This window comes from Calidris pugnax, unplaced genomic scaffold (assembly GCF_001431845.1).
Source record: "Calidris pugnax isolate Ruff unplaced genomic scaffold, ASM143184v1 scaffold14, whole genome shotgun sequence".
Lineage (NCBI taxonomy): Eukaryota > Metazoa > Chordata > Aves > Charadriiformes > Scolopacidae > Calidris > Calidris pugnax.
The window spans coordinates 13,341,295-13,365,009 of record NW_015090793.1 but is presented as its reverse complement, the minus strand read 5'-3'; the positions used below and the strand labels follow the sequence as shown (position 1 = coordinate 13,365,009).

At 48.6% G+C, this 23,715-nt stretch overlaps 1 protein-coding gene across 2 annotated transcripts in view; it reads left to right on the top strand.

The window, feature by feature from the left end:
- Positions 1–16,056, top strand: part of GFRA4 (GDNF family receptor alpha 4) — a 74,605-nt gene extending 58,549 nt beyond the window's left edge. For both annotated transcript variants that reach the window (XM_014936099.1, XM_014936098.1), the window contains exons 3-8: positions 1,624–1,704; positions 4,689–5,034; positions 8,140–8,249; positions 9,127–9,261; positions 9,525–9,682; positions 11,759–16,056. In XM_014936099.1, the coding sequence (XP_014791585.1) occupies positions 1,624–1,704; positions 4,689–5,034; positions 8,140–8,249; positions 9,127–9,261; positions 9,525–9,682; positions 11,759–11,905 (977 nt within the window). In that variant the 3' untranslated portion in view covers positions 11,906–16,056. The remainder of the gene's footprint in view (positions 1–1,623; positions 1,705–4,688; positions 5,035–8,139; positions 8,250–9,126; positions 9,262–9,524; positions 9,683–11,758) is intronic.
- The last annotated feature ends 7,659 nt before the right edge of the window (positions 16,057–23,715 follow it).

The window sequence follows — 23,715 nt, the reverse complement described above, 5'->3', positions numbered from 1 at the left end:
AGGACTTCCATCTCCTGGAGCTGGAAAAGTAGTGAAAGGATGGCAGAGAGTGCTGGGAGCAGGCAGGGGCCAGGTGTGGGTCTCCAGATACAGAGTAGGGGATGGATGCTGGATGGCCAGGTTGGATGGGCTTCCTGCCCAGTAGCATGCGACATCCATCTTGGGGATGACTGTGAGAGGGCTGTTATCAGAGACTGCCAAGACTCTGCTTTATTTCTCCTCCGCTGTCATGTCCTGAGCCCCACATTTCTTCAAGCACTGACTTCACTTGCGATGGAGATTCACACTCCCAAACCTTTTATTTCCTTGCCTTAATTTCCCCTGGGAAATATATTTCATAATAGTCACACGTTTCAGAGTCCTTACACATGTTTAATTGACTGAGAAAGGAAGCCAATCCACATGCTCCGTGTAGAGCTTTGTCTCTCCGTCATACATGCCCAGGAGGCTGTTAAAAGCTTTCTAGAAGCCCTCTTATAAAATCAATTGTGGAAGTGTGTGCTCAGGGAATTTACAAAGCATACTATTTACTCAGCTTCTTTTGAGCGTGCCTGTGTTTAGCCACCTTCCCGTTTGGAGACACAATAACATGATGACAACCCAATAACAATTCTCTGATAAGGTGCTATATCATCAGGACATAAAACTGCTACGCTGGAACATACAAATGGGCGCCTCTCCAGTCAGTAATGATGCAAGATATTTCAATGAAGGTGTAAAGCTGCCTTGTAATGCACCTGTGGTAATTGCACAGGGCTGCGTACCCTGGGAGCCATTTCTTCCTGACCACAGCTGGTGCTCATGCCCGGAGCATGAGGTTTGATAGTCCTTTTATCCCAGCCAGTACATCTGCTGCTGCTGTCCATATCCATCTAAATGTCTAATAAAAAAAAAAAGATACTATGCTGTTTGCTTCAGTAATATTCTGTGGTATTCATCAGGATGACAAGACATTACAGACCGTTGAGCGGATGAGAGGGAAGCACCAATTGAATAAAATTAGGTTCCCAGCAACTTAAAAATGAAGAGGGGAAGTTTCTGCTGCAGCTGTGGGTCATTAGCTCTATGCCAAATAAGAAAGAGCTGTTGGCAAGGAGAAGGGGAGAGGTATTAATAAATATGAAGATGTGGGGGTTACCACACACACAACCCTGTGGACAGCCCTGGCTGTGTCCCAGAAACAGGTAAGGACAATTGTCTGAGGGAGAAACATACAGGAAATAGCGAGAACAGTGATGGAAACCCCATATATGGAGAGATTTTGTGGTTTGAACTGTGCCCGTGAGCAAGACCCTGTGCTACAATCTGATGTCCTCAGTCACAAACCCTATAAAGGGGCCCAATATTTGAGCTATAGAAGGTTGCAACTCAACAGTTCCCTGAGAGGCTGTCCTACTCCAAAGCTGTGATATATTTTTAAAAGCCAGTTATGTCCTATTCCCTTCCCTAAGGATATAACATCAGATCCTGTGACTCTGAGTATCCATTTACTTACGACCTTTAGAGCACACATTCGCTTGGACCCGCAAAGCAAAACTTCACTGCATCTGTTAAACCTCAAACATGTTGAACATCCCTCAGAAGCCTCAGTTGCCTTCTCACTAGCTTCTCTTTTCAACCCAGGCATGAACGTACTGGAGAGTTCCCCTTACGAGCCGTTCATCAGAGGCTTTGATTACGTCCGGCTGGCATCCATCACTGCAGGTAGGTGGGTGGGAAGATGCTCTTACTGTGACTGGTTCAAACAGGGGGAAACTGGCTGTGGGATCACACACTATGTGCAAGGCAACTCTTTGTGGCCTCTTGTGGTCTTTTCACAAAGTGTTACTGAGATCTTGCAATCATTTTTCCAAAGAGTTGCCTTGGATTCCTTTGCTAAACAGTTGGTAGAAGAACATATCAGGAGAACACTTGTGATTTTCATTGTTTGGCTTTTTCATGTCTATACTGTGAAGGGCTGTGACTGAGGGACGTGGTAGAAAGGCCTCTTCCAATGAGCCATCACAGGTGGGCTGATTCTTCATAACAGGTGTGTGACCTGTGCCATGCAGATACCCTGCTGAACGGGGGCTGCTTGGGTATTGTTAGGTATGAGAACGTACTTCCACATCAGTCACAGAGGAAAACTCTTCAGGCAAAAAGGTCAATAACCCAACCTACTAGTTGATCCCAGCCACAGCCTTTAACCTCCTTAGGACTCAGACCCATGTTTTGCTCTGCATCATGTAATCTGCTTAACAATGTGAGCAGAGCTGCCTGATGCCTTTTAACCCCCTCGAGGGCATGAACCCCTGGCTCAGCAGTTAAAAGGTCAGTGCAGTAGCTATTAAGCCATCCATCATCAACATCGCAGCTGCCACCACAACCAGCATTCAGCTCTACTTATGCACCACAGCTGCAGGGAAGCTTTACCGACGGTGATTTTTGTTACCAAACTACTCATCTGGGAGCAGGTAAGGTACTCCCTGCTTGTCTCTGGCAGATGTGCCAAAACAGCAATCCCACTGCAGCTCTTCCCAAATGTGCACCTGACTCTGGGGTGACATCCACAGCTGGAGTGCACCCAAGCGAGTAAAGAGCAACACGTCCCTGCAGCCAATGGATGTCTGCAGTCCCCCAGATAGCGAGGCACTTGTTAGGTGAAAATGTCCAGGAGCAAATTAACCCATCAACCTTCAACAATCTGAGCAGCGAGGGAAAGGGGGGAGTGGGGTGTGTGTGCTCCCTGACCTCACATCTTCTTATTGACTCCACTTGACTGGTTTGAGCATGGAAAGTGAAGCATGCACAAAGCTGTTTGCCAGGTCATGGCCTTTACTAGAGTTTTTCCTCTTTCACTGAAGTCCTATAGGGCTCTTTAGAGTACGGTGAAATCCAGGGATTTTTATGCATGGTTAACATATTTTCAGGTTTTTAAAGCAGACTGAAACTCATTGGGCAGCAAAGTGAATGGGCCTGAAGTAGCAAGGATATGTAGCAAAGGACTCAGCACCCATCTAGGGACATGACATTTCTTGGTTTAACCTTTTTTCCCCTATTTACACTCATCAACACCTTCTATAATACATCTTATGAGCTGCCACCCTGTGCCTGTCCAGGGCCCAGGATTATACAGTCAACATTGGCAAAGGACCCCCTTTCAAATCTACCCAAAAAAAATCCCCAAAAAACTGGCGAAACACAAGATATCCCCATGATCCTATGCTAAGTCAGAGCCACTGGTATTTTTAAGCAAATTTTGCATAAACAATATATGGCCACTATTAAAAAATGTACCATTGGAATTATACATCTCCTCTCTAACTGTGGCAGTGATTTAAAAAAGCACATCCTCTGTTTTTGCGTGGGAAGAGGAGAAAAGCTAGTGTGTTCCTTGTGATTCATTAACTGAATGGTTAATGAGACCCTTCCAAGTAACTGTTTCCTACATGTTTGCTGACAGCTCCCCAGCATAAACCAATGCTCCAAGAATATTCATCTCTGGCCATTTTTAAAGGGAAGTACCTACGTGGTAGGAACACACTGAGCATCAGTTTCATCCATCATAAAATAGCTGCAACACTTGAAATTTGATTTCCAGCTCACCGCAAGCAGTGGAGACAATGGGAAGGGAAAAATAAATGCTCAGAGAAGGAAAATCTGGTAACGTCAGTGAAAATGAAGGAAGGCAGCCAGTTTTGAAGTGCTCAGAGAGACTGTCAATGTTTTAACACTTGTCAGCAGTGACTTGCTGGTTTTAACTCCTGGCCAAAGATAGGGCTTGATTCTGCATTGGAAATTTATCATTCTGGGAATTTTTCCTCTGTGAAAACCTCTTCTCTGCTGGGGAGAAAGGCCTTCTGTTGTGCCTCAGGTCATGGGCTTAATTCAGAGAGGTGAGAAACGACTTCAAATTAATTTTCTCTCTCATGCTTGAAGGACCCTCATCTTCTCTCTCTGATCTGACAGAGCCTAATGTCTTGACCAATCAGAGACTATGTAACATTTTCCCCTGTATAGAAAGAGCCCAAACCATCCTTGGAGGAGACCTAAAATCAGTGTTATACAAATATCTTTCACTCTTACCTATTTCCTTATTTGCAGAGGAGGTCGTTGGCATATAAACTCAAGACCCTTCTTTGCCTACCAAAACCAGTGTGTTTCTCATCCGTCACCACAGATTTTGCATTATTTCCTGATTGGTCCCCCTGCTGCAGGTTTTCCTCCACCTTCCCTGCATCCCCGCAGCACACCCCCGATCTCCCACCCAGACTGCTAATCCTGGACTTTTGTTCCCTCTTTTTTAAGAGGGTGGAAATGCAGAGTGATTTCGCTGAAGCCAGCGAAGGGGTGACCTTGCAAAGAGTGTGGAGAGAGACCCACATACATTCACATACAGGCAGCATGAAGGTCCCAGGGCATCAGATTGGATTGTAGCTTTGATCCCCATCCCGTGAAGGCAGTGTCATTGCTTAGAAGTTGGGCATACTGGGCAGGACTGGTCTGGATGGTGAAAGCCAAAGCACTGCTGTGGGTCTTTGAGAAGCAGACAGCTCTCACTTAGGCCACTGCCTTCCTAGGGTGGCTGGTGGCCTCACTAAGGTGGCCAAGGATGGGAGCAGGATGGGGATGAAGGTCTCAGCATGGGGTGGTGGTGCTGTTGGGAATGTTACCGCAAAACCCCATCACCATCTCCCACCACCTCACAGGGTCTGAGAACGAGGTGACCCAGGTGAACCGGTGCCTGGACGCCGCCAAAGCCTGCAACGTGGATGAGATGTGCCAGCGGCTGCGGACAGAGTATGTCTCCTTCTGCATCCGGCGCCTGGCCCGGGCCGACACCTGCAACCGCTCCAAGTGCCACAAGGCTCTGCGCAAGTTCTTCGACCGCGTGCCGCCCGAGTACACCCATGAGCTGCTCTTCTGCCCCTGCGATGACACAGCCTGTGCCGAGCGTCGGCGGCAGACCATCGTTCCTGCCTGCTCCTATGAGTCCAAGGAGAAGCCCAACTGCCTGGCACCTCTGGACTCCTGCCGGGAAAACTACGTCTGCAGGTAATGTTCATGCACTGGGGTGGATGACATGGAGAGCCGTCCCTTGGACAAGCCTGGGGTTCATCCACTGCTGACAGCCTGGCAACCAGAGCCAATGCACCTGCCTCAAGGATCCTGTCTGAAGGCACCCATCACACCAACACAGGCCATTGCCTGAGTAGCTCCCTCCCATGACCCACATCCTTGTCTCATACTCTATACAGAAAACGTTAACAGACAAGAAAAGTTTTGAGAAGCTTGTGGTGGATTGGGGTTTTTTTCTATGGGTTTTTGGCTTTGGTCCTAAAGAAATACCTGCTATGGAAATAGTTCCAGGAAGCTGCAAGCTAAGCAAGGATGGGGTCTGGCGTGCTTGCAGTCACTTTCACCAATCTGTCTTCTCAATGGCTACCTCCCCTAGCGCCCAGCATCTTACAGGAGCACCAAAGCTGTCCTAACAGCCACAGGCACTTGTAGATACCATAAAACCATGGCTTTCTTTTTTTTTTTAATTAGAAAATATTAATTATATATGTAAATATTGTACCCTTTTGCTGCAAGGCTGGATGTTCCATTGATTGCAACAGGAGTCTCAAAGTCATAGTTCTTAGTCCAGATACACCATGCAGCATGTGGCCAGGGTGGTTTGCTCCTCTGCTTCCATTTAAGCCCCAAACATGCACTCATGCACAGATCCATCCCAATATGCATGCTCACAGGCATACCCCTTAAGTGCTTTTCCCTAAGCTGTACTATTTTTCACCCCTCTATTTCTCAAAAAGTCTTTGATGTTCCAGAAGGTTAATCCACATACAACTCTCAGGAGTGGAGCCCATCTGCCAGTAAGAGATGTGAGATGGCACCAGCAGCTGTATTGCACCAAATGTGGTGGTCCCAGCCCAGTGTCCTGTGTGCAGCTGTAGCCATGAGCAGACACCTGGAAGAGAACACAACAGCATAGGACACATCTCCCAGTATTGTCCCAGTCTCTAATTATTGTGGGCTTTGGGACTTCCTGAGCTGAACACCCAGCAGGCATCGCCTACCAGCACATTATCTTTAAATATCAATTTTAAAATTACGTCTTTTCTCAAAGGGAGGTGAGAGCAGAATCCTCCTCTTGGAAGGATGCACTGGCACTAACATCCTCACCCCTCTGCACCCCAGAAAAATGGATGAAGGACAACAACTGAGCTACACATCTGAAGCTGAGTCTGAAAGATGCAAAGCCCCTGAGCCACACCAGCTCTTGCTCAGATTTCATCCAACTACCCAGAGTATCTGAAACAGACGGGTACTGCCCTTTCTCTAACAAGACAAGCAGACCCAGCAGGGAAGAAAAGGTTCAAAACAGGGAGTGTTGCTTCCCAGGAGGCTGGAAACCATTTCCTGCAAACAGCACAGCTGTTAATTATCTGGTTCCTTGGTCTCTGAATATATAATATAAAACATCCTCTAGAGACACGGCGGGAGCAAGGGATTGACGTGTGACCTGGTCAAAGCTAGCACTGCAGAAACCACAAGGAGAGCCAGGAACAAATCATGGCACTTTAAAGAAACAGAGTAAAATACTCCAGGGCTAACCCTGCCTGCACTGCTTAGTCCTCCTGCAGCCTCTTCACAGCTGTAACCACTTGGGTTTCCCAGCTTGTAGGGGTGGGCTCTACTAACATGAATAATACAAAACCTACAATCAGTACCTCCCTCCTCTAAATAATGCAGCAAGAATTTGGGCGAGAAGAGTTTGCCTGGCCGTGGCACAGGAGAAAGGGGTTGGTATGGAGCAAACATGTGAGTAAAGAAGAGAAAAATAGGAGAAGACTGAGGAGGAGGGGGGAAATGGACAGGAAAATGCAAGTCCGAGTGCTGACACTGACCAGGAGCGTTTACAAACTGTCTGGAAGACAGAAGCTGTCTCAGCTTTTCTGACATTGCACAGGCAGAGCAAACATTTGAGGTACCTGGTTCACAGCCCAGACACTGCAGGTTGTTCTCTATGGGAACCTACCTTCAAGTGTCGACAGTGCTAGTGCTTGCTTAAGTTTTCTAAGCAGCTCAAATGCCATGTGAGGTGCCTTCTCACCTGGCCACAGGATGCCTGTTTAGATGGATCTGTATCTCTAGAAGGTCTTATCTCCTACCTGAAAGTCCCACATGGATATCTTAGATATCCTACAATATCCAAACACCACTAGATCCTTATGCGCCAACAACTGAGTCATTCCTAAAGAATTAGGTGGCAAATATCTGGTTGGCAACAAGATTAACAGAGTTTATTCAACCAAGCTAGCAGGGGAGCTACATGCAAAGAGCAATCTGTAAATCTGTCTGGATGATGCGCCTACTTCCCTGCATGGCCCAGACAGTCCCAACAAACCCAGTGCATGACTCAAAGTTGCTTTGTGTTAAGTGGTTTGGTGTTTTGACCTAGACAACATAGAAAACGAGGCACAGTGGTCTGTGGTCAGAGCTGTATGTCATATACCTCTCGCTCCACAGACTCCAGGGAGTCCAACCTTCTTCTGAGAATGGGTGCCTGCAGCAGAGGATGTGCCAGCAGTACTGATGACGGACAGAGCATTTCATATCTGAGCCTTTGGGCATTTCCCTTAATCTGAGGATGACCTCAGCTACATTTAAAGCACAGTCTTTGAAGAGAAAGAAACTGGACCAGGGTGATTCTCTCTTCCAGCAAAATCGGCCAAAAAATGAATGTTTAGGTCTCTAGGGGAAGTTATTACTCAAAAGTCAGATAATGGCAATACAAAATGAATTCCCTCACTGCCTGCAACAGCTCTTCCCTCAAAAACCAGCTTCACACACCAGAAAACAAACATTTCTTCCAAGGCTGGACCGTTCCTGCAGTCCCAGAGGAAGCCTGTAAGACATTAACTACAGCACCTATTCATGTCTCATTTCAGAAGGATAAAATCCACCTCTGCGTTTGTTGAGAGGGGCAGGAGAGTATAAAGTGAAATTAATTCAAACTGGTTTAGCAACACCTACAGCAGCAAAGGATTTTGCAAATATGCTCCCTTCTGTAAACACCACCAGCGTGCTATTATGTCCCTTTTTGCCTCGAATATCTGTGCTAATGTGTTCCATTTTGTGCTCTCGCTCCATCAGGTCACGCTATGCAGAGTTCCAGTTTAATTGCCAGCCATCCCTGCAGGCGGCGAGCGGCTGCCGGAGGGACAGCTATGCTGCCTGTCTGCTGGCATATACAGGGATCATAGGTAAGAGGCTGCATCCTTCTGCTGGTTTCTCTCCCACTCTCTGGGTGGGAATTGTCTCCTCTGGGTGGGAAAGCTATGAGGACAGTAAGGTAGGCAGCTGAGACCGAGATCTCAGAGAGATGCTGGGCTTTCTCTCTGCAGTGACTAGAGAAGGAACCTAAGCCATGAGCACTGGAGGGAGAAAAGCCATGCAGCATGGGCTGCTCCAAGATCCCAGCTTCTGTTCTCAGGTGGAAATAGATGGGCTGTCCCAGGACATCTGCTCTGTCAGGGGTTCCCTGATGCCATCACCAGTGATGCCACTGGAAATCACCATCCAATGCCATCTTGCTGACTTTAGAGGATGTCAAATTGGTTTTTCAGATGCTGCAGAGGCCCAGCTGGCAGCAGTTAGCACAGCCAGAGTCCAAAGAGAAATGACAATGGCCATGGACTCGGTCCATCCTGACGGATGGAATAGATTAACAGCTTTTTAGGTCAAGATTTCATTCTGGTTTAATCCTTCCTTTGCTGTCTCTGACCATTCTGGAGATTGAGTTTGGCTTTTTCAATGGCAGTGTAGAAACTTTTATACATATTCACATACAGTTTTTAATGTTGTTAGGGAACCTGAGTTCCCAAGAGCTACCCATCCCTTGGACTGATAGCACAGTTTAATTGAGTGAAGGCTTTGTTGGTGGTGGGGTTAACAAAAGGGTTGCAACTGCCCCTCTTCTCCCTGGGAGCAAAACAGACCTGTGACACCAGCGCTTGAATGGTTTTCTGGTGCTGCCATTATGGAGGGACTGAGGCTGTAAGCAGGGCAGCAAGGAAGTAAATCATTGTCTCTTCTTGAAGTACCAGCCATGCAGTAACACTCCTCCATCCTTCCTGTCAGGCAGCCCCATCACACCCAACTACATTGACAACTCAACGTCCAGCATAGCTCCCTGGTGCACGTGCAATGCCAGCGGCAACCGGCAAGAAGAGTGTGAGAGCTTCCTGCACCTCTTCACTGACAACATCTGTCTCCGTAAGTATCTCCCAGCACACTGCTGCTACGGCAGCATCGCCCGCAAGCTGGTGAGGCTTCTTGTGAATGAGGGTATGAAGATGCCCTGGTCCTCAAGGGTCTGTTGGTGTCCAGCTCCCTGCGCTTTCAACAAAGGAGCTCTGAAGACCCTCGGGCATGCATTTTGGTGATGCAGTCGAAGGAGGTTGGAGAAGGGATGATTGTGCTTTGCCTTGGAACCGTTACCCTGGCAACACTTTTATTCATCTCTTTCCCATACATAGAAAATGCCATTCTGGCCTTTGGCAATGGAACCTACCTGAATGCAGCTGTGGCCCCATCCATCCACCCCACCACACAGATGTACAAGCAGGAGCGAAATGCCAACAGAGCTGTGGCAACCCTCAGAGAGAACATCTTTGAGAACCTCCAGCCCACCAAGGTAGGAGGGGGCTGACCTGGCCCCAAGATGCTTGGCAGTGTCTATACCTCCTCCGTGCCCTCTAGCCCTCCTCACCTCAGCTCCCTCTTCCACCTGTGCCATTTCAGCTATGTGCAGATATTCAAACTCCCCTCCACCTCTGGGTCCCTGATTCACCCTCTTCTTCATGCCCTGACATATTCTTCTCCAACACAAAGCACAGGTCTACATGATCCTCACCCTGACTCTGCCCTCCTTCATGTTGGTCACCTTCTCTTTTCTTTTGTGCATGCTATGGAGAGATACGTTTTTTTCAGAAGTACTGGGAAATCCATGGGTTTTTCAGGACTGTAGAAGGGGAACCAGGTCCATTGGTTTGGCACAAGCATTTCAACTGCCTGAGACATAGATTCCTCCCTTGTTAGGTGAGGATCCTGGCGATCATAACATTGAGGCTTAACTGACTAATGTTTGCTAAGCATTGGAAATTTTCATCTGAAAGGTTCTAGACATCAGGAAATTGTTAGTATCAAAGTAATATTAAATTGAAATTATTTTAAAACAAATAACAGATGAATTTACTCATGATGGCAGTAGTAGGCATTAAATATTTTATTTTTAAATAAAAAGAAATGACCTTGATTTGCCACCCACCAGAGTAATTTTCAGATTGAATTATTTTACTATTGAATAATTAACAGTGACCCTGATTCGCTGAACATTCACATAACAGAAGCTGTCAGTTAACTAGACTCCAAGGACTAGTTGGAAAAGCGTGGGTTTTTCACTGGGCTAGCTGATACCTTCAGGGAGCTTCCCCATACAGGGTTTTTGATGCCTCTTCCATGTTTCTTTTGCTGGGAAAACACCTGATTCACCTCCCTCCACTCTCTTTTCACAAAGCAGCAGGTCGGGAGGTGCAGAGATGTGACCCCAGCTTCCCTCATTGCTTCTCAGGGCATTGGTGGCCATGTACAGCACAGGCATACTTTCATCTGCCAGAAACTTTGCACCCAGGAGACTTGGAGGAGTTGCTTCTAAACAGTGTTCCCCAGACCTTAGCACAATCCAAGTGGTGGTCTGAGGTCCTTGCACTGAGACCTTTGTTCCTGGAAGTGATGGAGAAGCTGTAAACCTCCCTCATCACTGAAAGTCCAGCCCAGATAGTCAACTGCTACTGCCACCAGCAAGTGGGAAGCTGGAAAAACAGCTGTAGTCAGGGATGGTCCTACTGCATCCCCAACATCCACGTGACAGCAGCACATCCCTCTGTTGAAGTGTGAGTGCTGCTGGAGCATGGTCCTGCTAACACTGCAAGAGAAACTGGGGAGTTGGGTCTTGACTTTCAACTCGACTCCAAACCTAGAGTCTGTTCAATGTTTAATGATGTTCATGTCCCTGGATCTGAAGAGGAAAGCTATGATGGACTGATTAGTCCACCTGCTTCCCATCTCCCTAGCAGTGCAGAACCTTGGCTCTAAATTATCTCAGTTATCCAGTAATTCAAATGCAAGTCTCTAGGAAAGCACATTTTCAGCCACAGACGTCAATGTACTATTAAAGGAGAAGGGTGCAGTTTGTCTACAGGGGGTAGGCACCCAGGATAGTCAGTCACGCAAGTACTGTACTTTGGAGTAAGCCACCTGGCTTCCAGCTGCTGCTTGGTGAAATTTCTGCCAGCCTCATAGAGATGTTTTCAATACCCAAGGGACATCCTCCACCTGGAAAGGCCACTGGCTCAAACAACTGGCCAGCAGCGGCTCCATGGGTTGCATGGATCTCCATTGACTGGAATGGGCATCCAGGCACCCATCTCACACAAAGACACCTCCAACTACTGTAGGCTGCATGCCCAGTTCTGTGCCCATGAGGTGACACGGCTGTATGCCATGGTGCTACCATCACCGTCACCACCACTTCCAACACAGCTAAGCTGACCTCTGGACTAGAGTTGAGGTGTTGAGACCAGTCATGGATCCCTCTGCACATGTACACACATAGGAAGGCTGCATGATCCCCCAAGCCCTAAATCCTCAGAAGGACCAAGGTGGGAAACAACCACACCACTTACCCTGTGCTGCCTCCTTTCTCTTGCAGGTGGCTGGAGAGGAGAGGCTCCTGAGGGGCTCCACTCATCTGTCATCAGGGACCTCCAGCCCAGCAGTTTCCTTCCACTGGGCAGCCTCTCCACTGCAGATGTGGCTTCTTCCCACTCTTACTGTGCTGAGCCTTTTCGTGATGTGAAGCAGGGCAGGCACATGCCAGGCAGAGACTCCCTTTGTGTTGGTTTCTTTACAAAACAACCAGACCAGTAACTTTTTAGGTGGGAGGAGAGGGAAGAGGGAAGGGATGGGAAGGAGAGGTGAGCATGAGTGCATCCCTTCCTTCTCCTCATCCGTCTGCCAATGTATTTGATTTTATACAATCAGCATCATCGATAACCAGCTCATTCTTGGTCCTGGCCACCTTTCCACCCCACAGCTTTGTTTTCTCTCCAGCTCTCTGCAGATGGGGTTGAAGCCATGAACAATTCCTTGGAAAAGCTGAAGGAGAGAGTTGAGCCAAGTAATGAGAGCTGCAAAGAAAATGCTTTTGCCTGCCCCAGCCAAGAGGGGAAAGATTTTTGATGGCTGAGCTGTCAGGAGGTTTTCTGAAGCCCTGACTCACGGTGGGGGGCTCTTGACAGGACATGTTAAGAGATATGGAGTTTAGACTGTCTCCAGGGTTGCTCAGGACCCAAAGGGCAGCCCACCTGGTTCAGAGGGATGAAACCAGAACCCTGATGAGAAGGTTTGTTCATCGGAGAGGATCCTGGAGCACGTCTGGGGTGGCTCAAGTAACCATGCCAGGAACTGGTTTGCGGGCATTATACACCCGCTTGAAACCGTGGCCAGCGTGCATCTCCAAGCTGTCACCTATCCCTTGGGCCCTCCTTTTTATAGAAATGTGTGTCATGTATTGATGGTGTTCAGGAAGAAACACGTGTGTTGCGCTTTGTTTACAGCTGGCTTTCTTCGTGTCCCAACCCTAGCATCTCTATTCATTGGTCCTGTAAAGTGTTTGGGGTAGGTATTTTTTTGTCATGTCCAAATAACCAGAGGCCAATGTTATCCTACTCCAAGCTAACCTTTCTCCACGCAGGATGAACATGTGAGCCAATGGGCAGGACTTGATGCGAGCCCAATGCAACCCATTCTCACGTGCTACCTGTGCTTCCACCAGTCTCACAGAGAGTCAGAGGGTCTTCAGTCATGGGGTTTCATTAGCTATGCAAGCAAGAGATATGATAGAAAATGTTTGCTAGATAAACCCTGTTGGCATAAATATTCAGCCAATTTTTGGCCAAGGGCAAGTCATGAATCGTGTCATGGGTAGGGAGTGGATTGCTAAGGTTCTCGCCCTTGCAGGTTAGCACATGAAGGACATTGCCTCCTGCTAAGTGCTAATTACTCAGCTGAGATGTAGTTTAAGCAAAGGCTGGTGAAGTCACCCACTCTACTGCAGCCAGAGCCCATCTGGAGGGTGAAGAGAAATGTCTCTCTGGTCTCTCAGACCACAGGGAGACAGATGCATGACCTTGGGCTACCTGAGTATTCAGGGGTCTTCCCTCAAGGAGGTGAGCTGGAGACTCCCAGTGACTTCTTGAGGGGTTGAACCCTTCGTTAGATCAAGCCAAGAAAGAACATGGTAAGGAAGGGTGAGAAGGTTTCATGGGATAAATGCTTACCCAGGCTGACCGCCACAGGAGGTACAGGAATAGCTCCAGATTCTTGCTGAGTATTTAGGACTGGGCATTGCAACAGCCCACTTATTCCTTGGTTTGTACTCCTTCAAGGAACATTGTTAGCTCCTTAGCATTTGGGTGCATAGAGAGGCTTATCAGCAGCTGATACAGCAAAGTCCAGCACTTTTTATTCATGTTGCCTACAGAGCACTTTCCGTTACTTTTTTTTTGCTTCAGATTTTGCTGAGAAACTGCAAGAACTTTCTTGGGTTTTGGCCCAATATGAAACCACTCTTGTTTTGGAATGAATGCCAGTGGATGTGTACGACATGCACAGAAATCTTCCTGGCTGAATTCTGTCCAAAGTTCTGCTCCTTGAGGTCCTCGAGGTTTTAGCACCTGGTTGTCCTAACCCAGGACTGTGCAAAGGACCATGCCAAGATCCAAGTCTTGTGTGCAGGGGGCCAGGTCACATTCTGAACTGAAACTTCTATGTGAAATCTTCACTACCAAGGGGCTTAACCCTGGTCAGAAAACCAGGTAGGAAGGTAGTGTTACAGGCAGGAAAGTTCCTCACCCCTCTTCAAAGGACCACAGCCATGCACTGAGTTGCTGTGAACATCTCTGTTATCCAGGACAGCGATGTCCTCTGAGAGACTGTGGAGCCATCTGTGCAGCAAGTCCACTAGCTGCAACTCTGCAAAACTTGTGTCCTCTAAGGCAGAAGGGCAGAGGTGAGAATGGGATTAAACCCTGACATTCAGCCCTTCAAAGGCAAGGAACTACCTCAGCACCATGAGGTCATGCTGTGAATTGCCTTTTGCTGCTTTCCCTTAAAGTCCTGTAGTCATGCCTTGTTCTTCTACACATCTGGCCCCAGCAAGCCAGGTCTCCATCAGCCTTTAATTTTCTTTCATGGGCTGAGCCTCTGTGTAGGACAGGCGTGCAACTGGCAGCTGCTTTCCAGAAGAACTCACTCCTACAGTCTTTCATGGCCCCACTCCTGTGCCTCTTATAACTCACTGGCGTCAAAAGGGCACTTTGCCGTTTCCTTCTCTAATTGACATCCAGCAGAGATAGATATTTTCTATGTGGCCAGGATGATTGGCAACCCCACTTCAGCTCCCCCCTAGGACTGGTATGCTGTGAAAAGTAGGTGTGGAGAAACCTACTCAGATTACCGGAGATGGAGGAGACCTCTAGAGGTTTCCTAGTCCATTACCATGTCCCACAGGAGGCCACATTTACACTTTCAGGCATATTTATCTTAAACGGTTTTTAACAATTCCGGTGAGAGACATCCTCCCCAGGATTTATATCTTGCTTTAAAGGCTCCTTAGGATGTTAGCTTTCTCTGAGCACTACAGGCCAAAGAGATCCTCGATTCCCGTTGCAGTCTCTTCTCAAGTCCTCAGTTTTGGTAGGATGGCAAACCAACAGCTAAAACTGCCCCAAGGCTGTGGAAGGTGACAGCCAGCTACCATGGATCGTATCACAGAGGCATTGCATGAAAAATCCAGAAAATATGGCAATGGTCTGCTGTGATCCCTGCAAAAATTGCAGTGAGTTAGTGTAAATGGGTGTCTGCTGGACTTTGCATGGGATTCCTCTTCATGCCCTAGGGGGACCTGAAAAACATCTGCACAGTAGAGGTTGCAGGTCTGAAAACGCAGTCCCTCTCCGCAGCCTTTGCCCTGTGCTATGAGTTGGGACACTGCATCCTTCAAGCACTGTCCCAGGCCAGGTCCTGCTCTCCCAGGGGTTCCCCGCCATCTGGGAATGCTTCAAAATGAAGTGAGTAAGGCACAGAGAAATGAGTCTCTTGCCCAGCAGGGAAGATCCTGGGGGGTGGGTGCGGTGGGGGGTGATCAGTTGCATTGTGCAGAATTAAAAAAAAAAAAAGATGCAAAAGCCTGCATGATTTTTTCCTCATCATTTCACCCTTTTTGTCAATTTTTAATGTCAATTCCCCCTCCAAGCCTGTTCACAAATTAAAATTTTCAAGAAAAGATGGCTTTTGAGCAGTCCTTTTGGAGCAGGAAACCCAATTACATTTCCCCACCACCTCCAAACACATGTGTGCATAAGCAATTTTTTTTCCCTTGTGAAAAGTCAGTAATTTTCCTTATGACATTTCATCTCTGCTGAACTCTGCGAAGTGAACCATGGATCTTCATTTTTAAGCCTCTTGACTAACCACCAAAGTCATACAGCTGCTTGTAAAAGCAAAGGACTGAGCAAGCCGAGAGAGAGAAAGGGAGACAATTTTTTAGGAATTACTCCATACCTAAAGACTTTCAAAAGCACAAAGAAGAGTCAAGGGAAAAGTAAGACAAAAAGAATCAGCCAAGCTTTCCGTAGCCACCAAACTCTATTTTTTTGGCTGCTCAGCACCATTCCCAGTGGTTTGGCAGTCCTGAAAACCTGTGAAATGTTGTGTATGTACAAATCCCACATGACTGTCAAAGCAAGAGCACGAGCAGGGAGGGAGACACCACAGCGGGTGGCCAGTGATGGAGCGATGGTGACGCTGAAGGCTGGGGGGGTGTGTGCACGTGCGTGTAGGGGAGGATGGTTGATACCTGCCTCTGCTGCTGGGGTATAACCTGTACTTATCTCTTCTGTACATGTCAATATTCAAACATATCCATGAATAAAGCACACATGCATTTTCCTGACCCCCTTGCTCCTGTCTGTGATGCCGGGCTGTCCGTGCCCACAGGTCCAGGCTGGTGCATCTGCTGAGCTTACTGGTTCCATGCTGTAAGGGCAGCTGGAAGAAATGGGGGGAGTTTGGCAGAGTGGTGAGACTCGGATGCCCTGTGCTTGGCTGGAAACCCAGCTCTGATCTGCTGCCTATCAGTCAGGAAGGGCAGCAGGTGAAAACCCAACTCTGCTGACATGGAGACATCAATGCCACCTGTGAAGGGGACGCGGACCCACTCAAGCCCTGGGGCCACTTGTGCTGCCCATGTGGGGTGATGCATGTGAAGCTGTGGGAACAATTTGGAGCAGATTTAGCTCAAAGCCAGTGCCAGCAGAGGAAGAAGGAGGCATTGCAAGATGTAGCAGGGATGGGAATAATTGCACCCGCAATTAGTGGCACATGAAGCCACTACTGCTGAGATTCCACTGCGTAACCTGGGTGGGTGGGTGGAAATAACTGGGGGTGGCTGGAGCTGCACCATCCCGCAGGGCACAGGAGGAGGGAAGATGGAGGAGGAGGGAGGATGGCGGTTCATGCCAGCCAGGGAGACTTCTGTTCATGCCTCGAACATCTGTGAGTTATTTTTGGCAACTTTAAAAAAGAAAAAGAAAAAAAAAAAAGAATAAACCACAGGAAAATTGATTAGAGGCAAATTGAATGTTTTCTTGCCAATTTGAAGTGGAAAAAAAAAATCTAGAAAACAAATGTATATAAAATTTATATAAAAATACTGAGTGAAATTCAAGTCGGTTCCTAAACACAAAGTGAGTTCAAGGTCAAACCCAGAAGTGTTGCATATTTTCTTCCCGAAAATCATGTTTGTCTTCATGCATGCATGAAGCAACTGAGGATGCAGAAGGGCAACAAAGCCTGAGTCTTAGGGCCAGACCCAGGACTCTCATCAAAGCCATTTCCTTCCCACGATGTGTGGGCTGTTTCAGTGGCTGGGCTTTTGCCGACACAAAGAAAATTTCCTGGGAAAGTTCCAGCCAGTTGAACCTGAAACATGCTGTGAAAATGTTGCAGGTCTGATGTATTTTCCCTGCTCCTTGGCAGGCGGCTGCTGGACCAAGGTCAGCATCCCAAAAAGCTGGTGGGGGACTGTCCAGGGCCAGGTGTTGATGGTGGGTACCAGCAGCTGCCGGGTTTCAGGGAGGACCTGACCTTGAAAGAGACCTCAGGTCACAGGGTCTGTCCTCACTCCTGCGGGCTATGCACCAGGACAGTGCGTGCTGGTTTGATCGATACAGGGCAGAGAGCTGGTTAGGACATCCCTGCTCTGGGTTATAGCAAGTATATAGCAAGTACAACTTCAAGTAAGCCTGGAAATCACCCTAAATTTAGGATGAAGAGATTTTGGAGCAGGAGCACCCGTAATATCTACAGGAGGCTCTGCCTGACCCTCACTTCTATCACGTCTGGGTTTGAGCATAGTTTTTGGGGGTACTGGCTGTGCCCACAACAGAACTGAGCCTCCCTCCCTTTGCCAACCAGAGACATCAGACAGGGACAAATGCTGAAGCAAGAGCAGGTGAAGGGATTTTCACTAATTCCCATTAGGTCCTACAACCTGTGTAGCCCCCAGGACAGAGATGAACCAGGGGCATCTGTGGAGGTTCGGAGGAGAGACCTGCAGGCAGGACCCGATGGAGACCAACGATCCCCCGTCATGCTGCAATTGCAGACAAAGCACAAGTGAAATCCTGCATCTGATGTACAACTGCTGCGAGGGGACGTTTAAAGCAGAGACAACAATTTACCATCCGTTATCTCTATGCAAACGGTGCTAATGTGCTGGTAGGGGTGGATGCATCTCGCTTTGGTTATTAAAGTGTTGTCTTTCCGTGCTGAGTGGGGAAACGGCGGATGTTAGCCAAAGGGAAGCGCTGCAGAATTAGCTCTGACATGAAAAATGTTCAAAGCACTTTTTTCTTTTTTTTTTTTTTTTTCTAAGGAGAAATGGAAACGATTTCTGGTGGGAGCAGGGATCCCAGGGAACGTGTCAATGGAAATGCTGCCAGTCACGCTGTTGGAGGCACATTGTGGCTGCAGACTGGAAAGCAGAGCTGATAAAACAGCCGGTGAGCTGCCGGTGGGATGGATGGAGAAATGTGGACACGAGTTATCTCCATGCTCTGCTTTAATTCCCCATCACAATGATGCTTCGTGATCAGCTGTTGCAGTCCAGACCTCCCAGCTAAACCTCTGCTTCCATACTAAATTCAGGGGTCAGGGTGAGGACCAGGAGAGATTAAATCCTACCCTCCCCCGTGGCATCACTGGTCACCACCGGTGGGGTGAGATCAGAAACAGCCTGGATGCTGCAGGCTGTGTGCATGCAGAGCTGCACCCTGGGCTTCTTGCCAGTGGCAGGGCAATAAAGAGGAACAAACTGTTATCCTCCCTATCAGAACCAGAGTGGCCAGAGGCACTTTTGGCAGTGTCTTTTGGCTAAATTCCCTGCAGCTGTGGCTTCTGGGAGATGCATGAGAAAGTCTGAGTAGGGACCTAGGAACACAGGGAAGCAGAGGGGGAAGGAAGAGTCAGATTGAGCATCTCAAGATGGTTAGAACCATCGGATCTTGGTCTTTTGTTTGGGGGCAAGTCTTACTTCGCATAAGGCATCCCTAGTGCAGATCCCTAATCCCAAGCTTGTCTCTGGAGTCACCTGGGAGAAAACAGCCCTCCAAGGACAATGTGACCTCACTGTTGGCCATAGAGTGATGATTGGTGTCCCAGAATTGTGTGACAGAAGGTGCTGGGGCTGCCTGTGTGGCAGACACAGGTTGGAGGCATGTTGCTGTTCCTCAACCAGCCTTACAATAGGGAACGTTGGGAGCTCAGCCCACCTCTAACTGATGGTGGCACCTGGGGCCTGAAACACCACCAGGGACCCATAAACTCATCAGCAGGTCCCATCAGTCATTGCCACGGAGACCAGCTTCAGGGCAGGTAAGACTGCACTGGGGAAGGGATCTGTAGCAAAAAGGCCCAACAAGAAGCTCTTTTGGGGGTTTTTTGGAGCTTTTTGAAGCTGGGACAAGCCTTCTGCTTGACCTGGGGCTGTCAGCTGGTGGGTGGTGCTGCTGACGGAGCCTGGGTGGAGCAACCACCACCCCTGGTTGATCATGCCTCCAGGTGATAAGAAGCCTCAAGGAGTCTTCCTAGGAGAAAACAAGAAAACTAGGAGACTAGTCCCTGTCCACAGAGTGAGCACCCTGTGCTGGGTTCATGCCCCAGTGGGGGCAGAAGCTGCAGTCTGTGCGGATGGGCACTGTGCCTCTACTCGACTACAAGGTATGTTCAGTCAGCCTGGGGGGCTCAGCTATGGGGGCTGTCAGCTGGTGGGTGGTGCTGCTGACGGAGCCTGGGTGGAGCAACCACCACCCCTGGTTGATCATGCCTCCAGGTGATAAGAAGCCTCAAGGAGTCTTCCTAGGAGAAAACAAGAAAACTAGGAGACTAGTCCCTGTCCACAGAGTGAGCACCCTGTGCTGGGTTCATGCCCCAGTGGGGGCAGAAGCTGCAGTCTGTGCGGATGGGCACTGTGCCTCTACTCGACTACAAGGTATGTTCAGTCAGCCTGGGGGGCTCAGCTATGGTTTCTACCTGGTCAAAGGCTGTTTTTAGGAAAGCTGTGGGCACCCAGACAGAGGCCCCACGCAAACATGTGGGCGTCCAGGCCTCTGGCTGCAGAGAGTGCTGGCGCCTGGCACTGGAATGGCAGGCAGTGGGGACAACACCTGTATCAGATGTGAACAGGTGAATGATCTGCTCAACCTGGTGGCCCAGCTGAAGGATGAAGTGGAGAGGCTGAGGAGCATCAGGGAGTGCAAGAGAGAAATTGACTGGTGGGCTCACTCCTTGAGAGCACAGGAACAGGTTGAGGTGCCGTGTAAATTGGAGGACCCCCTCCCCTCTTGTCACCAAGCAATAGGAGGACATCTCAGAGAAAAGGAGGAATGGAAACAGGTCCCTGCTCAGGGAAGCAGGTGAGTCCCCTCCCTGCCAGCTCCCCAGTTACCCCTGCAGAACAGGTATGGAGTCCTGCGGGAGGAACTGGCTGATGGAGAGGAGGATGGCACACCCAGAATAGAGAAGTCAGACAGTACATGTCACCATAGACCCAGCACCATAGACTCTCTGCTGAGGGGGGCAGAGGGACCAATATGCTGCCCTGACCTGCTTCACAGGGAAGTCTGCTGCCTCCCTGGGGCACGGGTCAGGGATGTGATGGACAAACTCCCAGACCTAGTAAACCCCTCTGATTATTACCCCCTGTTAGTATTTTAGGTGGGTAGTGAAGAAATGGGTAGGAGGAGGCCAAAATCAATTAAAAGAGATTTTTAGAGCCTTGGGACAGCTGCTCAAGGGATCAGGAATGCAAGTTGTCTTCTCTTCTGTCCCTTCAGTGGCAACCAGGAATAAGGAAATTGATAGGAAGAGGCAACAGGTCAACTTGTCGTTCCAAGACTAGTGCTATCGGCAGGGATTTGGGTTTTTTTGAGCATGGGCGACTATACGAGACACCTGGCCTGCTGGTGGCAGGTGGGATACACCTGTCCCAGAGGGGGAAAAGACTTTTGGGGCAGGAGTTAGCATGGCTCATTGACAGGTCTTTAAACTAGATATGAGGGGGGAAGGGGAGATAACTGGGCCTGTCAGGATTAAACCGAAGGGAAGCATGCCAGGACTTGAAGGATGCTGCATTAGTGAGGACTCTCACTCTGTCATTTCATTTGAGAAAAGGGATAGACCCTTAGAAATTTCTGCTTGTGAACAATGGGAAAACCCTGTCCCAGAAGGGGAAAAGGGTACTGGGCCAGAAGTTAACAAAGCTCATGGACAGAGCTTTAAACTCGAAGTTAAGGGGGAAGGGGATAAAACCAAGCCCACTGGTAATGAGCCTGAGGGTAAAGGGCCAAGGATGGGGGTGAAATCAATAGCCCAGGTCGAGTGCATCTACACTAATGCATGTAACATGGGCAACAAACAGGATGAGCTGGAAGCCTTGTGCGGCAGGACAGCTATGATGTAGTTGCCATCACAGAAACGTGGTGGGATGACGGTCACGACTGGAATGCTGTGATGAGTGGCTACAAGCTCTTCAGAAGGAACAGGCAAGGAAGGAGGGGGTGGGTGTAGGTCTGTACATTAGGGAGTGTTTTGACTGTATAGAACTAGACTCCAGCGATGATGAAGTTGAGTGTTTATGGGTAAGGGTGAAAGGGAAGGCTAACAAGGGTGGATTTTTGTGCTGGGAGTCTGCTGTAGACCACCCAACCAGGATGAGCAGTCGATGAAGTATTCTATAAGTGGCTGGCTGCAGTCTTCCAATCGCCAGCCCATGTTCTGGTTGGGGACTTCAACCTACCACATATTTGCTGGAAAAATAACACAGCAGAGAGCAGGCAGGCTAGGAGGTTCCTCGAGTGTATGGAAGATAACTTCCTGACACGACTGGTAGGTGAGCCTACCAGTGGAGGTGCCTTGCTATACCTACTTTTCACAAACAAAGAGGGGCTAGTGGGAGATGTGGAGGCCGGAGGTCATATTGGGCTTAGCGATCATGAAATGGTTAAGTTTTCAATTCTTAGTGAGGTAAGAAAGGGGGTTAGCAAAACCTGCACCTTGGAATTCCAGAGGGTGGATTTTCAGCCTGTTCAGACACTGGTTGGGAGAGTCCCTTGGGAGATAATCCTGCGGGGCAAAGGGGTCCAGGAAGGCTGGATGCTCTTCAAAAAGGAAATCCTAAAGGCCCAGGAGCAGGCTGTCCCCATCAGTGCAAAGTTAAAGGGCAGGGAAAATGGCCAGCCTGAATGAACAAAGAGCTCTTGATGGGACTTAAGGAAAAAAGGAGGGTTTACCACCTTTGGATGAGGGGACAGGTAACTCAGGAGGAGTACAGAAATCTTGTTAGGTTATACAGAGAAAAAATTAGGAAGGCAAAAGCCCAGCTGGAACTCAACCTGGCCATTAATATAAGAGACAACACAGAAAGTTTCTATAAATGTGTGGCTGGAAAGCTGCCCAGCAGAAAAGGACCTGGGAATGTTGGTGGACAGCTGGCTTAACATGAGCCAGCAGTGTGCCCAGGTGGCCAAGAAGGCCAACAGCATCCTGGCCTGTATGAGGAATAGTGTGGCCAGCAGGAGTAGAGAAGTCATCGTGCCTCTGTACTCAGCACTGGTGAGGCCTCACCTTGAGTACTGTGTTCAGTTTTGGGACCCTCGCTACAGGAAGGGCTTTGAAGTGCTGGAGTGTGTCCAGAGGAGAGTCACCAAGCTGGTGAGGGGTCTAGAGAACAAGTCCTATGAGGAGAGGCTGAGGGAACTGGGCATGTTTAGTTTGGAGAAAAGGAGGCTGAGGGGAGACCTCATTGCCCTCTACAACTACCTGAAAGGAGGTAGAGAGGTGGGTGTTGGTGGGTGTTGGCCTCTTCTCCCAAGGGAATAATGACAGGATCAGAGGAAATGGTCTGAAGTTGCGGCAGGGGAGGTTTAGATTAGATATTAGGAGGAATTACTTTACTGAGAGAGTGGTCAGGAACTGAAACAGCCTGCCCAGGGAGCTGGTGGCGGCGCCATCCCTGAAGGACTTTAAGAAATGTGTAGACGTGGCTCTTCAGGGCATGCTCTAGTGCCCAAGATTATTGGTTTGTGGGTGGGGGTGATGTGGTGGGGGGTTGTGTGTGTTTTTGGTTGGTTTTGGGGGTTTTTTTGTGGTTCGACTTGATGATCTCAGAGGTCTCTTCCAACCATGGTGATTCTGTGATTATTAGAAGATCCCTCCAACTACTTTACCTTAGGCCTCTGAAAATGTCTCTGAGCCTTTGTTTTGTCACTTGATCTCCTCCCTGCTTTGTTGCTACTTAATTAGTTCAGGAGCCAAAACCCCCAAGGAGAAACACAAAAACTTCTGAAAATTGTTCTTTTCCAAAAGGGTCAACTGTGGTAGCTGTGGAACTCTGGCTCATTTGTACACCCCTCTTCCCCCACCCTCTTCCCATTAATGGGGAAAAAAACCCAAGTGTTTGTGCTTCTACCATACCAACAGGTGATTTTATTACCAACCAGTGATGTGAAACCCATACAAGAGTTGTCCCAAGCCCCACCTCTTACATGTGCAAGGAGAAACAACACCAAATCCAACCCAAAGCCCAGGCTTTCTGCAGGGTGGTTGAGTGAAATTAGTTGCTTTGAAAAAGACTTGAAATTGCTTCCCCTCTTTCTGTAGGTGATTGATAAAGATTTGTGGGAAGAACAGCTGCATGGCAAATAGCTCTCTGGCTCCTTACCCAACTGCATTTATTAATGACAGGTGATGGAGCAAAGAGCGTTGTCCCAGATGTATGCAGAGCCTTGGAGAGCATCCATGCTCTCTTCCATTCCTTCCCTGCAAACCTCTTTTATTTGCTACAACACAAGAAGGAAAATCAAAGCAGGGATGAAATATGGCCCCATACCTCTACATTTTATCCTGCTGTCCAAAATGAGCTTAAACTAGCCTTAAAACCCCTACCCCCTGCCCACTTCATTTCAAGTCTGGACACACCATGCTGTGCTTTCAGACTGGCATGCTCCACTCAGCTCAGCAGCAATTTCTGAGAATTGGGCTTCTGCA